General features: G+C 43.4%; 1 protein-coding gene across 1 annotated transcript in view; it reads right to left on the reverse strand.

Moving 5' to 3' along the window:
* Positions 1 to 1560: 1560 nt before the first annotated feature.
* The window catches only part of St6galnac3 (ST6 N-acetylgalactosaminide alpha-2,6-sialyltransferase 3), a 516606-nt gene continuing 502213 nt past the window's right edge, over positions 1561 to 15953 (reverse strand). Inside the window, exons 4-5 of the mRNA XM_036191009.1 lie at positions 4623 to 4730; positions 1561 to 3619 (exon numbers count right to left, since the gene is read on the reverse strand). Coding sequence (XP_036046902.1) covers positions 3433 to 3619; positions 4623 to 4730 — 295 coding nt within the window. The 3' untranslated portion in view covers positions 1561 to 3432. The remainder of the gene's footprint in view (positions 3620 to 4622; positions 4731 to 15953) is intronic.

The following is a 15953-nucleotide window of genomic DNA, read 5'->3' on the forward strand; positions in this document are numbered from 1 at the left end:
ATACAAACATACCCTCAAATTACTCATCATTTTTTCTTTGATAGTTTTTTCACCAATACAAAATCATTTTTCATCATAAAAATGTACATCAATATGATTTATAGATAGGCTAACTTCAAAAGTATTTTAAAATCCTCTAACTTTTCCCTTGGTTTTTTAGATTTCCAAAAAATTAGGATCATCATACTATTCTATGACTTTATTTAAAAATATGTCTTAGGACTGAGTACTCCAAAGTCTCACTCTCCACACATTATCCAGTTGTGGGTCTCTGTGTTGATTTCCACTAGCTGAAAGGAAAGCTCTGGGGAAGGTTTAGGAAGTAATGGTTTATGGACATAGTAATATGTCATTAAGAGTCATTTTATTGATAAGGTTTAAAGATTTATTTTTATTACTTTTATTTATTTGTATGCATGTGTGTGTGTGTGTGTGTGTGTGTGTGTGTGTGTGTGTGTGTGCATCTTGTGTATGTGGTGGTCACTGGGTCACCTGGAACTGGAGTTACAGGCAGTTGTGACTCCCTAATGTGGGTGCTGGGAATCACTGGGAACCAAAGCTGGGTGTCTTGGAAGTGCAGCAAGTGCTCTGACCTGCCAACTCCACCTCCAGACCTGGCCTGTGATTGTGAACTGCAGGCGTGTATGCTGACTGCAGACATCTACAGTCATTTTCCATAGTCCATTCGCCAGGTGCCTTAGATGATACCAAAACATATCTTCACAAATGTTAATATATAGGATAGCTGTGCACCAGTACTGAGTGAGGTCATTTAACTTTACTAGTGTTTGGATGTGGATAATCTTTCAGTGGGCTAGAACCTGCAGAACTGACTGGAACTGTGCATGACAGATGCTCTCCTTGAATCACCCCTTTGCCTCTCTCAGCAAGTCCAAGATGGAAAACTTCTCCACATGGGAGAGATTAGACTTTGCATTTCTATCAGAACTGAGGCTGGAAGAAAGGAACAGGAAATGGAAGCAGAGAAAATTATTACTACAGAGAAAAGCAAATCCTGAGTCTGTCAAAGCCCTGATTGCAAAGGAATTCAACGGGGTCTCCATAAAATGCTTTTTGTTTCCTATAGAGAGAAAATAAGAAGGAAGGAAGAGGGAGGAGGGGATGTGGGAGAGGAGAAGAGAGAATAAAGGTGGAAGGAGTGTGGAGAAAGGGAGGGGAGGGGAGGAAGGGGGGACCATTCCCGTTCTACCAAAGCCTGCCTTTTCCACACCTTGTGAGGGAAGGGAGGACCATTCCCGTTCTACCAAAGCCTGCCTTTTCCACACCTTGTGGGGAAGAGAGGACCATTCCCGTTCTACCAAAGCCTGCCTTTCCCACACCTTGTGGGGAAGGGGGATCTTGCCAACGAGAAAAAGCTATAGGAAGAAGGAGAGGAAGCCCTGGAGTTTCTCATCAGTAAGCACCAAACAGAGTGGGCCCTCCACTAGCCAGACAATGACGGAAATCAGTCATGCCATTCCTGGAAGCATTCTGATTAACTGAGGGTTTGTTTTATATAAAAGCAGAACTTCTGTATCACAACAGAGAGAAAAACAACAGTTCACATTAGAACTTTAGCATGGTATTATTTATTTTTCTTTAAGCGGGCATTTCAATCCATTATCCACTCTAAAAAAACTAACATTCACAGAACTGAAATTCACATATGCAAATGACAAAAGAATCATCAGCCTCTTTCCAGTGGTGAACGTGGGGTTTTGAAATGGCAGAAGATGGCAGGACAGAATCCTCAGTTGTAGGAAAGACTTGCCACAGTTCTGCAGGAGAGGTGTATTGTTATTTCCAGCTTCTAAAACATTAAGCTCAGCCTGGCTTTTGAATCATTGTGCCCAGACATTTGTGGATGCTTAGTACTGTCTCAGAAAATCAACCTCTAATACCTAAGGATCACTGAGTCTGCAGAGATGAAACTGCCTCAGGCCTGGGACCAGAAACTATATTTCTCTGCTTCCATTGTTCCCGAGCCCTCATCTCCCTACCACCTGGACCTTGAAGCCATTGAAAAAAAAAATCTAAGCTTATAGGGCTACTGATCTACGACATAACCATCCTTGTGGCCATTTTTCATAATCTTGGTATGCTATGCTATATTTGGCACAGAACTCAATCATGTACTCACTTGCATAAATGCTATTCTATATAGACAGTCTAAAGTGGAGCAACCTGGGACACATGAGCACAGCCAACACAGTGCGGATCAGCTGCTGGAGATGGAAGAATGTCCAGTGAGGTGGTCATGGGTGTCACGTGGTACAGCATGTGTGAAGGAACTCAGATGACAAAGCACCTTGGGAACTGAGCTCATCACCATTTCACTGTCACAGCAGAGCGTCTGATGCGCTAAGGGACAAGCAACTGCATGAAGGCAAAAGCTCAGGTTGGATTCAATGATATGAAAAATATTTCATGTCTAACGTTTGGCACTCGGCATTGATAATGTATATGGATAGACACACCTTGGGCTTACAAAATAGAAATTTGAATTTAAAAATATATATTATGAATATGGTAGGATACAAATTAATGTAAAAATATGTTTTGCTTTCCCTGTTTCATGATTTTACAAAGCATATCACTTTGTGGTATTGGGTGTTGAAGCAGAGTAGGAAACCCTTTGGTTATGTTCCAGAAATGCTTTCACAGTATATGTTATTACAGTGTTGAAGTGGTATACCTAACATTAATATTTAGTACTCAACCAAAAATAACTAAACACTAACGTAGGTAATTGTACTAACATGTTTGGTTATATTGTTTTGAGTAGGGAGAGCACAGCTGTCAGAGCGAAAACTTCTCAGTATTTGCTACTTGATACTTTTTGAGTCAAGTGTCTGCAATAGTCCAGTAACCCCAATATGCAGGAATTACATGACGCCTTCATTGCTACATTAGGTAGATGGCCTGAGGCTTTAGCTTCGAGACATCTGGAAGGAAGATGGTACATCAGAAAGAGATGCCTAACCTCTCTCAGGCTAACTAGTAACCGTGGCAAGAGATCTATACACTGGTAGGATGAGTTGGGACAGTGTTTGTTAGCCAACCATTTTCTAAGATGGTGGAGCTGCCCAAACACTCAGTAACCTTGCCTGACAAGGCTAAATTGGTCTCTTCTGGAAGCCTCTGTTAAGGAATTCTGAGCAGCTATCTTGAAAGACAATCTTCCTGTTTTCTTTAGTCACAGCTGTTGTACCAGTGGCCTTCGAGTCTAGGTGAGTTATAAAGTGCAATATGTAGGGCTGAACCACCAGAAAGAACAGAATGAACCGGACCCCCTCCCACAGAATGCCAAGTTCAAATGACTAGCAGAGTCACCATCCACATCAGAGGATGTTCAGGACCATGATGGCCACGATCATCCTTGCCTGCACCATCATCTTCACAGCTGCAGTGTCAGGATTGGGAAACACAGCATCAGGACACTGTCCAGTTAGGGTGTGTAAATATTATTCTGTGCTTCTCAGCCCACTTGGCAAACACTTTCTTCTCAGTGATGAACCTGTGTCCCCCGTGTGGGGCGTGCTCATGGAGAAGATACTCATTGCACTCATCCTTCCCCTGTTCATAGTAATGATAGGGGACTTTTCTGTACCCTTCTGTCCTGGAAAAGAAACAAGACAGGAGAGGAAAGATGAGCCAAGGATGAGACAGGCATTTACAAGAATCCATTATGTGCCCAGTAAATGCATTTACTTACAAACCCTCATCAATGGATTCAGTTAAAAGCTATTACAGATGAAAGCTTTTAGGAAGCAGGACCAGTTCTTAGTGCCCTAATAGATCAAATACAATTTACATATCACACTAATTACATTCAAACACACAGCCCACTTTCAGAGGAGATAGTATAGGACGAAACAAACCACACAAAGCCGATGATCCTAGAGAGGTAAGGAAACTGAATTTTCACGGTGAAGTTTTGGGTTCATCTGTGTTCTTTAGACTTAGCAGTCATAATACAAATGTTTATTCATGAAGACAGTGACCCAGGGTTACATCTTAACAGTGTGATTAAATGCTCTCTGAATCACATTGTGGGAATGGTTGGTAGAGGAACTGTATGTATTTCACCACCATGATGAAGCAGAAGTCTGGCAATCTGATCAGAAGCAATCCTGCCAGCAACCACACACTTAAAGAATCTGGCAGATTAGTCACACATTAGTGAAATAAAATTCTCAGGAACTCTGTTGAGCCTAATGCTGCTCTGAGGCATCAGGGCATTTTCTTCTCTATGAACAAACAGAACCATTGGCTGACAGCTATCCATCAAGCCCTCAGAGGAAATAGATGTGGCAGCCTTGATTTTGCAAATCAAATCACCACTAAACTCGCTCTAGATTTTCAAGCCCCAAGTCCTGGACTAAGAGAAAAGTGTCCCTTCTCACGTGTGACATTAGGCTGCAGTACACATTGTTTTCTTTCTACCACTCTTAAAAGTCAGAACAAGACACACTGACAAGAACATGTCATGTTGGCAAAGAACACCCGGAAGTAATTGTCATCTGATCTATTTCTCAGATTTATGGCATTACAATGAATTGTGATGTTTTGACACGATATCAGAATTGGGACTGCATGGAAGTAATTTCCTGTGATCATACTTGCAGTAGGTGTCGTTTATCATCCCGTAGACGTGGATACTGTAACAGGCATCCATGGCCAGGATGAAGGTAAACCACCCGGTGCTGAGATAGGAGCCAGACTGCACCCTGGAGGGACAGAAACGGGCAAAACAAAATGCAGAATGATGAGGAAGTGCAGTTAGAAACAAGCCATACGTTATCAAGAACACAGTGCCGTCCGTTATCAGGGGGGACGCTGAGAAACCGACAACCTGTCAAGGATACACACTTACTTTGAATTATCTCTGAATAATTTATGGGCACACTCTTATTCTTTCTACCTTAAGCCTCAAAGCTATGCTGGGTGGAAGAGAAGCCATATGGCAAATGTCCTAAGTCAAATAATCCTGCTCCCTGCAGGTGAAAAATAATTTATTTGGTTTTCCATAAGACACAAATTAGGGGTATATACCAGAAGACATGTTTTCTGAAAGTTGCTTAAAGCTCTGATGAGCACTGAATGATAATGGTGTCTTGCTTTCCTGGACACAGCACTTTCTCAGAGTCTCCTTAGGTTCTATTACATATTTTAAACTTATATTTGTGTGGGTAAGTGGATGTGTGGATGTGTGGGTGTGTGTATGTATGTGTATGTGATTGTGTGCATATGTGGATTGTGGGTGTGTGATTGTGTGCTGATCTGCAGCCCTTGACTTCTAAATGTAAAATAGATACAGTGAAGGTGAACCTGGTCCATGAAAGTATCCAGATGTTTTCCTAAACAGACTTGCAGGCATCAGGAGACAAGCTGCTCCTTAAGACATGGCTCTGCCTCATGGACACAGATTATTGGACACCTATAACGTGCCAATCACTCAGACAGATGCTATAAACACAGAAATTACAACCCATGTTTCCATCTTTATGCTGACTGGAAGATTAGATTTACCTCCAGGTGCTCTGTAAAGTTTCTCAGGGATTGCCTCTCTGATGATGGTGACATGAGATGGGGGTTGGGGGAGAGGACAAGGCTATGCAGACCGTGGCAGGGAAAATACTTTAGGAAGACCAAATAGCACAGGTTTATTCCAAACATGGAAGTGAGCCAAAGCCGTGTGTGTGTGTGTGTGTGTGTGTGTGTGTGTGTGTGTGTGTGTGTGTGTGTAGTGCAGCAATGGGGCTGAGGATGATTTAATCAGAGACAGTGTAGACTGTGGGGGTCTGCCAAAGGCAAATGGTTCTGTATCTGTCCTCAGCCAAGCCGAGCTAATTCATTCAAAAGGCTCGGTTGTCTCCCTTCTGACGTCTCTTCCTGCAGAGGCAAGCAGATTGCCCCAAGTTATCAGCAGCTGTGCAGCAGCATCCCCTCTAGACTCAGAACTGGTAGGACCTCTGCCAGTTCATCCACCAGCTAACACATACCCATCACCACTCCAGCTGCGGTGTCCAGCCACAGGTCAGTGCCTGTTGATGTCCAGAACCCACTACTATGGATCTAAGCCCTTAACACAATGTCATCCACAGGTCTGAAATAGAACCCCTCCTTCCTTCCTTCCTCATTAGTGCCAACCTAGAATATGCCAACATTTCAGGAATTTCATGCACTCACAGAGGGAGGTGATGATTCCTTTTTTTTCAATTATTTTTTAAACCTGTGTGTGATTCTCAAGGAGAGGCCAAAACAACCCATCCATAGCCTCTCAGCTACCTTTTCTCTGAGTTAGAACTGCTTCTACTTAATCGGTGTGTGTGTGTGTGTGTGTGTGTGTGTGTGTGTGTGTGTGTGTGTGTGTGCATGTTTTCCATGTGAAGAATACAGTATACAGTTGGACCTCTATGTCTGTGGGAGATTGGAACCTATCTAAATCTCAAGGTGATCAACCTCTGGTATAATGGAGGAGCATTTGAATAGTACCTACACACATTCTCCCAAATGCTTCAGGCCTCCTCTAGGTTAATTATAACTAATATAGTCACTATATAGTTGAAATACTGTATTATTTAGTAACAGTCTATTAATAGTTTATACTGATACAATTCCCTCCACATAGTGGAGGACAGTATTTGGATCTACAGTTGATGGAACCCAGAGATCCAGAGCCTATGGACACTGAGGGCCATGTATTCCAGAGACTGGACCATTGAGTTGTCTGTAGTTTTCCATGGGATAGTTCTAGCAGTGATGTAGAAGTGTGGAATGTGTGCTCCATGAGTGGGAAGGGGTCACCTGGAGGACACAAAGACTATAGACAATGTTCTTTGTACATGTTTTAGCCAGAAGATGTTCTGTATTTCAGGGCATCAGGAGCATCAAGGAAGCAAACCATTTATTTGAAAGCAGGATCAGAAGACATGAGTGTTATAACCTAATTTTTCCAAAGTATTTTACATTCTGTTGGTGTTCTGAATTTGCATGGCCATGTTCTTACTGGGTTATGTGCTTGCCTTTCTTCTGGATTCTTCCATTTTTGCCTATTTTATACCCTTTCCACACTTCTTCATTAGCAGCTCAACCAGGCACGATAGGGATACCTGAAACCACACCTTTTGTTAAAATGGCTGCATTTGTTTGGATGCTTATATTTGTTAGACTCAAACATAGCATTTGTTTATATTTTTTGAGGGAAAATACTTCACTGACTGTGCTACAAGCTGGTATGATCTGATAGGGAGAGACACTATATTAACACAATTGGTTACCATCTAAAACAACACACCCAAACCCTGTCATGTTACAGTGTTAAAGTAAGAACACAGTAGAGTGTAGGTTGACATAAATGTACCCAGACCACTGATTGAAATGGGATGCTATAGACAGTTCACATAGCCTTTTTGAGTCGGTGTTCTTGTTTCTAAGTGAGATAACTGAACTCAGTCATAACTGAAGTTACTTCCAATTTTAAAACCTAGTGATTCTGGGTCACCAGAGAGCATTTTTTTCCATTTTCAAGCCTTCATCAGTAAGCATTGCACCATGCTGCATGTGTGTTGATGAATACAGGTAGCAAGCATATGAATTACATGATCAGTTAGGCTTACTGGCACAATGGGTATGATATCAATGTCTTGGGTGTATGTGAGAAGAAAGAAGTAAAAAAAAAAGAAGTGTAACTTTGAGGTGGGGGTAGATACCATGACTACTGATTTTAGAAGAGGTGCTCTGTGTCTCCGTTTCAACAAAAAACTGGTCACCAAAGATGCAAGAAAGAGTATCATGGGACCAGGGCATCGACAGCAAACTTTAATCTCCATGAGAATAAATAGAAATTGAAACATACAGTCCTTCTTTCGACAAGTTCCTTCCACTGTATCTCAGGATAAATGGAGGACCCAGAAGATAGCCTAGCTCAGGATAAAGGAGGGTCCTTTGTGCAATATCTGGAACTTGAAAGTGCCAGTAAGCTGTCCTGCCTTCTTCTGGTCCAGCCCAGTCATTTCTGAGACTTTGACCATAAGCATTCAAAAGTGAGCCCTCACGGGGATGCAGGACACAGCCATCATGGTATGTATATTACCCAGGAGAAGAGGGTCAGGAGTTTTAAAGTTTAACATCTGTCCAAAGATCTTTACACTTTACCAAATAATGACTTGAAAACCCACATTTATGATATTCAGTTCCTTTTAGGCCTGACCTGATTCATTTCCAGGTAGACAGCCCACACTAATTAGCCCCAAAGATTTCCCCAACATTATGTGCTGTGTTTGATCTACATGGGAATAGGCCTACTGCCCTAGTGCCCTGTCCTAAAAACTGGGCTTAATTAGACAGTGACACTATTTTCCCTTAACATCTCTGGCATTTTGAGACTTGACATGTCATGAAGTTTCCTACCTACAGAACATGCTAGGGTTTTCACAGGAGCTTCTTCTCAAATACTGTGAGTTAATGTTCCTCTGAGATGTTCAACCTGAAAAAATACAGGTGCTAGCTAAACCCAAGAACACTTCCAAAACAACAGCCTGGGACTCTGAGGCCTTAGAGCAGTGCCTCTCACTCAACCTTCCTAATGTTGGGACCCTTTAATACAGTTCCTCATGCTGTAACCCCAGCTATAACATTATTCCATTGCTACTTCATAATTGTAAATTTGCTACTGTTATAAATTATAATGTAAGTATCTGATATTCAGGATATCTGCTTTGGGGGTTGTGACCCACAGGTTGAGAACCATTGCCTTGGATGCACTCACTGGCTTTGGTGGGGCTGGCTCTGGTAATTCATATAAGGGTGCCACTTGCAGGCCCCTGTGCAACTGCCAGCTGTGTTAAGAAGTGAATGTAAATCAACCTATGCAGTCCTTTTAAGGTTCAATAACGACAACTACAAAACCACAGTACTGGTATATGTGGACTTGTTCATACATCTCAATGCACAGAGATCTGGGATAGACATCAATTGCCTTAGAAATTCTTAAGTCTCTTCTGGGACACATATGATGTTGTAACTTGTCACTCATGCATGTAGCACTATGGACCAGCTGGCCTTTAGCCATAGCAGAGTATACAACTCCCATATTTGGGGATCGATAAAAACAATTATCACCATCTACAAATAAACCATCAAGTTTCCCACAGGGATGGTAAGAGAACTGAAGCCCCTGATTCAGTGCAATTGGAAAGCTTAAATTAATGCTGTGGAATAATGAGCCATGCAGGAAAAAAGGCAGGCAGGGCTGTTACCAGGAAACTATCAATCACTTGTTTCCACTGGTCAGACTCAGCATCCCTCTGCTCCTTAGTAATCAAGATACTTACAACCTGGAAACCACTAAATGGACTTACTCATCTCTTAGAAAAATGATACTGTCAGCACACTGATCTAGCACATGCCTGAAGGCATATCATCTAAAACATCTCTCCCCTAGTTTATTACTGATAAATACATAAGCCACTTTACCTTGCATATTTCCCCCATTACTTGTTATCTAAAGGCCATGGCATCAATACACAGACTTATTGTCTGTCGAGCTATTATTTATATATTTATTTTCACCAATTTCAATATTTTTTGGCCATAGTGTCTTTCCTTGTCTGCTACTCTGGTTTGTCTTTTCATTTTTGGAAACACGTTGTGATGTTCTTTCCTCTATTCTTTTCTTCTAGATATGATCAAGGGGAGGGACTGAGAACTACAACACGGTGATGCCTCAACAGAAAATTAGGTAATGTTGAAATATTATTTATTCACACCTGGTTTCCTGGTCATCTGACACCACTGCTTCAGTGACGTAGGATTTGAATAGGAGAAGACTATGTTTTGCTGGGCCAAATAACTTTCTCTAGGCCGCTTTTGGTGCTGCTGGCATTGTGGATGAGAGAGTCCTTTGTGTGGCAGTGAGCTGGGCAGCCCTGTGTTGTTTCACATCTCCTTGTCACAGGCTTTCTTAAGAAAACAGTAGATTCCTTCACCCTTCACACACACACGTGCACACACACGCACACACACACACCCTCTGGTTTAGGATAATCTGTCACAGACCGGGTTCTCCTTGATAAGCACCCCCATCCTGCCTGGCTCCTGTCCCTCTGCCACCTTTTAGGTCCCAGCCAAGCATCCTGCTTTATGCTCCTTTCTTCACAAGGCTGTCTGAAGCCATTTGCGTTTAGTCTGAGCTTTGAACATAACCCCAGGAGCCATCAAATTCAGTTAGATAGAGCTGCAGAGAATGTCTTGGTCTGCAATGGGGACTGTGTTGGAAGAGACTCTCTCCAATGGAAGAGAGTCAAGTAGAGAGGAGGGGTTGGAAGACTGTTGGTGAGCTGCTTTCTGATGAGATGGCTCCTAGGGAGTCTTTGACTCAAACCTTTGGCCTCAATTCTACTTCTTCCTGTTTCTTCCTTGAACCAATGAGAGCCAAGCTGGGGGCATTCAAAGTTAACGTTTCAAAGGCATTTATCAAACCTGAAAAGGCTCAAGGCCCTCCCTATAACAGAGGTTATTGGTGAGCATACTATTGGCCATCTTCTCTACCTGGGAGTAAAGGCAGAATTTTTATAAAGAATCAATAGTCCGTGTCTTGTTTTAACATTATTGAACCTCAGTTCTCTCATCAATATACTATACTGACAGGCTAAATAACAGGAACATTCCAGATACCTTCCTAGGAATAAAGAATAGCTGGCCAGAATACAGATTATTTAAAAGTATTCTTTCCTCCATTCCTTTCAAAAGAACATGGGAAATGAAATCATCTACAAAGAGCCTTGGCAAGAAAAACATCAGATTTCCATCAGCAGCACCTAGGGATCTGATCTAACATCATGGAGCCATCCTCCTCCAAGAAGATCTCAGCCATCTGCAACTTGTATAATCCTGTACACTGTTCCACAGTCAGGATCACGAAAGGGGCAAGGAGTTTGCTGCTCACACTGAACATCTGTGCCTCCAGCAATGGGACAGGCCCAGCAAGTTCTTAGGTAGGGAGCGTTTTCTACAAAACAGGCAGCAGAATTGAATCTTTTGCAAATGGATGTCAAACTTTCAACTAGATAAAAGCATCACCTTCTACATAGTAATTCTTAAGTGAATACCAAGTCAAGAAAAGGCAAGGAAGGAAAATGATAACATATTGGCCATAAGTAAATGAAAAAACCAGAGGTGAACTTCAGAAGAGGACTATGCTCCCACCTCATCTGATTTCTCATAGTGACCATGCTCATCAGTAGATGTGTGGACTGGGAAGACAGCCAGAGGGGTCTGCTGAGTAGCAGAGACTGCCATAACACTATACAAATGAAGCATGATAAGGAATGCTGTGTTCTTCTCTAAATGTACATTTAAAAGTAAAACGGTACAGCTCAAAAGTATGATTTATGGCTGCTGGGGAAACAGAAGATACCTCTCACAAAAATCACTCTATTCATTCATCTCAGAAATTAAAAGTTTATTTTGTTTTTACTTGGGCTTTAATGTTCTTTCAGTTGGAAATGCCAATTTCTGGGATTCTATTTGTATCAGGCCCTAAGTCCTCAGCACAATTGATGCCATGTTAGAGGTATCTGGCCTTAGAATCTAGCATGTAGGCTGCAAAACCTGCCAAAATGGGAACAAACACCTAATCCATCAAAGACCTCATCTGTAGTTCCAGGATCCAAGAAAGTCCTTAAATGTTCTAACCTTGCTTTTTTTGGCTTCTGCAGTTTTGCTTCCTGCTAACTGTTCTTGCTAACGGAAGTATGTCAACCTGGATGTGTTCTTGTGCATAAAAGGCAAAGAACTGTGAGGCTTAGGTCTGTATGAATTGAGTCAAGTTTCCCATGCATCTGCCAGCCAGCAATACAGACCTCCTATTAGGTTTTAAGAGTGTCCATGTGTTCTCTTGTGGAATTACCTTGCAACATTCTAGAAGCCCCAGTAAAATTCTTAGAGACTGAAATGTGAGGATACCAGGGACCTCAGATTCCCTTGGCCAACAGTGTGAGGAACAGACAGTTCCTAGGGGGTGTGCATCCCGAGATGCCCCAGGGCCCAGGGAATTTCTCATGCCTCTGCCCCTGTTGATCCAGTGGCTTCCAATACCTCTACCCTAAATAGGAATCTACCAAAAGTCACCTGGATTTGTCCTCTCAGAAGGTGACTTTGTTTATGGAGGTTCCTATGTAGGACACTTTGGAAAGGCTAAATGTTGCCCCAATTCCAGTGTTTGGGATCTGTGCAAGATATCACCAGATCCCCTGGTTTAGGTCTGTGTGGTGGCCACCCTCGGTTCTTTATTATTGCTGTTCTTTGAGTATCTGTGTGTTTTTGTCAATTCTGTTGACTAGAAGAAAGGGAGCTTCAATGGGAGGGGGAGTGAGCAGTTCCAATACATCACTCAAGAGTATGTTAAAACACTTCAAAAAAGGTTTTATAGAGAAGAATGGGTCTCTGACTTTTGACTGGGAAACTAGACCTTCTGTGAAGTAGATTGGCCTTCTTTTGGAGTCGGATGGCCCAGTGATAGATCTCTGGACCCCAGGCAGTTCAGTCTCTCTAGAATGTTATGACTGGATAACTGGGCCACCCTGACCAATTTCCCTACATTGACCAACAACTTCTCTGGTGAAAAACCCAGCATCTTGGCTTAAGACTTGTGTCCCTTCAATGGGGACCCAAGTCTTCTTGGTTTGGCCAGGTGGCACAGAGAAACCCAAACTTCCACCTATTCACATTGCACTGCTGGAGGAAGTTAACTCTTCCCTTGTGTGTGTACCAGTGAGACTCCTTGGCACACCTGCTGGGGGAAATAGTTCCCCTGGCTATGAGGGAGGGTGGGGGGGAAGTAGTTTTTTATACTTCAGCCCCCCTCTCCCCTCCACATACAAAGAATAGCTCTGGCTATAGGATCCCTGAAAGGAATTTCTCTGAGGCAGAGTAGCCCCCATCTGCCCCTTAAAGGAGGTACCTCCAGCAGGCCCATGATCCACGGGTTCTCACCCTTCGCTTCCATGGCTTATGTCTCCTTCTGAATCAATGGTCTGTATATTGGAAAACTCAGAACCCACCATATTCTGAAAACCCCTAGGCTTTCATTAGCCTTCTCCAGACAGTCTTTAATAGTTACCAGACAACCTGGGATTACTGCCAACAGCTCCTAGTTACCTTCTTCATGACCAAGTAACAGGACACAGTCTAGCTTGAGAGCAGGAAAGTCAACCTCAAGTGGGAAGGGGATCTTCTGTACAATACATCTCAGGTACAGTGGATTTTCCCCTCTGCCCAACCTGTCTGGTACCCTAACACCAATCAAGGTAAGGAAGCTCTGGACAATTTTCACCAAGCCCTTTTAGGAGGACAGAAGGCAGCTGCCAGAAAACCAGTCTGTCAAAGGTGAGCAAGATAATACAAAAGCCCCAAGAATCACCCCTGGGTTCTTGGCCCCTCTGCAAGGCTTCCTGGGTGTTCACCCCCATAGATCCAGACATGCTGGAAAGCCAGCAAGCAACCACTATTGCTTTGTTATGCAGTTGGCCCCAGATATTAGAGAGAAACTTCAAGTTAGAAGGGTTTGAGGCTATTGTAACATGAATCTCAGAAGGTCTTATTAATAGAAAAAACCCAGAGCCAGGTATGTGGGTGAACGCTGAAAGATCAGAGAATCAGAATAAGCCACAGCCAACCTCACCTTGCCAACTCCTCTGCTGATCCTCTTTCCATGAATCCTCAGACTGAAAGCCTCGATCGAGTCCTCACCCCTGAGGGTCTCTGTTGAACTGCTGCTCAGTTCCTGTCTCTTCACGCCTTATAGACCTTTCTCTGCCCAGCCACGTCACTTCCTGGGATTAAAGGCTTGTGTGCTTGTCAAACAAAGACATGAGATCTCAAGTGCTGGGATTAAAGGCATGTGCCACCACGCCTGGCTCTGTGCCCAGTATGGCCTTGAACTCACAGAGATCCAGATGTGGCTCTGCCTCTTGAGTGATAGAATTAAGAGTGTGTGCCACCACTGCCTGGTCTCTATGTCTAATCTAGTGGTTAGCTCTGTCCTATGATCCCCAGATAAGTATATTAGGGTAGACAATTCATAGCCTGTGGTGGCAGGCTATGAATAGGTTCCAATTATTGGTGATTTCTCAGGTTTATAATAACCAGGAATTGGTAGAAGAAATGGAGAGTAAAAGAGGGACCTTGGCAGTAATGGCTGTAGCTCTCAGGGAGACCAATAAGGGAGATCCCAGAGGGGGGCGCCACAAATGCCAGGCAAAGAAGAGGCTAGAGATGACCACTGCACTGACAAGCAAGGAGGATACAGGAATAATGAATGACCGAATCAGAAGAGGGGAGGAGGAGGATACCCCATCCTTCATTGGGGTGACCTGACAAGGCCAGAACTCTATTTCACTGAGTCCCCAAGTGCCCAGGGTAACAGTAAAGGGACAAAATCTGCTAGATTGCTGGCTGACACAAGAGCAGCCCATTCAATCCTAACAGTGCTTTTTGGATCACTGATGTCTCAATGCATGGGTTCCAAGGGGCTACAAGACAGACTGTCCTCTTTCCCTGGATGACAAAGTACTGTGACCCAATCCTTCGTAAATATGCCTGAGTGTCCCTATTCCCCAATTAGGAGAATGATTACAAAAAAACTTTGGGCAATCATACTTTGGGGAGGCCACTGCCCATCTTACTGTGAATCCTTCTCAACCTCCAACCCACATTCTTGTGACCTGCCCCCTGTTGGAGGAACACTTCCTCTAACCAAGTCTAGCACCTGGAAATGATGCTTAAACTTCAGGATACCTGTGGAACTTGCCACAGTGGTACCATGGAGTCTGGGCTGAGAACAAACCCACTAGAATGGCCACCTATTGAGAACCAATTGTCATCAGTTACTAAATACTGCTACCTCAGTATGGGTCAAACAGTATCCTATGAGCTGGGAAGCTAAGCAAGAGAACGTTAAACACACTAACCAGCTATGGAAAGTATGGATCGTTTTCCCTTGCCATTTCCTCTGGAAAGCCTCCTTGTTCCCCAGAATTGGGCTCCCAGGATTACCAATCAGTTCAGGATCTCAGAAAGGTCCACAAAAGAGTAGACATCATCCATCCCATGGTTCCTAACCCCTTCCTAGTCTCCTGCTACCAAAGAAACACATGTACACAGTTCTGGATTTAAAAGAGGCCTTCTTTTGCCTCCCTCTGACACCTATAAGCAAATCCATTTTTGCCTCTGAATGGACAGACCCCAAGGGAGGATAGGATTTAAGAACCAATTGATCTGTACTAGGTTACCACAGGGGTTCAAAAACCTCCTATACATTTTGATGAAGCCTTGGGGGCTGACCTCCTGACTTTCCACAAAAGCATCTGGAGAGCACCCTATTGCAATACAGGGATGACTTCTTTACAGCTTCGGTAACAGAGGAGGAATGTAAGAAGGCCACCAAGTTAGAGGTACTACAAGCCCTAGGATATCAGGTCTCAGCAAGGAAGGCCTCTGTGTACCCCATGCCACCTACCTGGGATACAATTTAGAAGGAGGTAAACAAAAGGTATCACAGAGCTGATCTTGGGGACCCTATTGTATCCCTGTGCCTAAGACAAATAAATAGGTATGGGAATTTCTGGGGGTGGTTGGGTAATTGCCATTATGGGTACCCGGATTTGTGTATCTAAGGCTAAGGCATTATGTACTAGTACCAGTAGCACCCAGCTCTAAACTCTGACTCCAAACAGAGAGCTTCTGAGGCCCTGAAGAAGGCCCTTATCTCTGCACTGGTCCTAGCCCTCCCAGACATCTCTAAGCCCTTGTACTTGTATGTGATTGAATCCCAAAGTATCACAAAGGAGTCCTTGCCCAGGCACTGGGACCCTGGAAGAGGACAGTGGCCTACCTATCCAAAGGCTTGATCCTGTTTCTGCTGGTTGGCCAGCTTGCTTATGTGCAAT

Source organism: Onychomys torridus, chromosome 6 (genome assembly GCF_903995425.1).
Source record: "Onychomys torridus chromosome 6, mOncTor1.1, whole genome shotgun sequence".
NCBI lineage: Eukaryota > Metazoa > Chordata > Mammalia > Rodentia > Cricetidae > Onychomys > Onychomys torridus.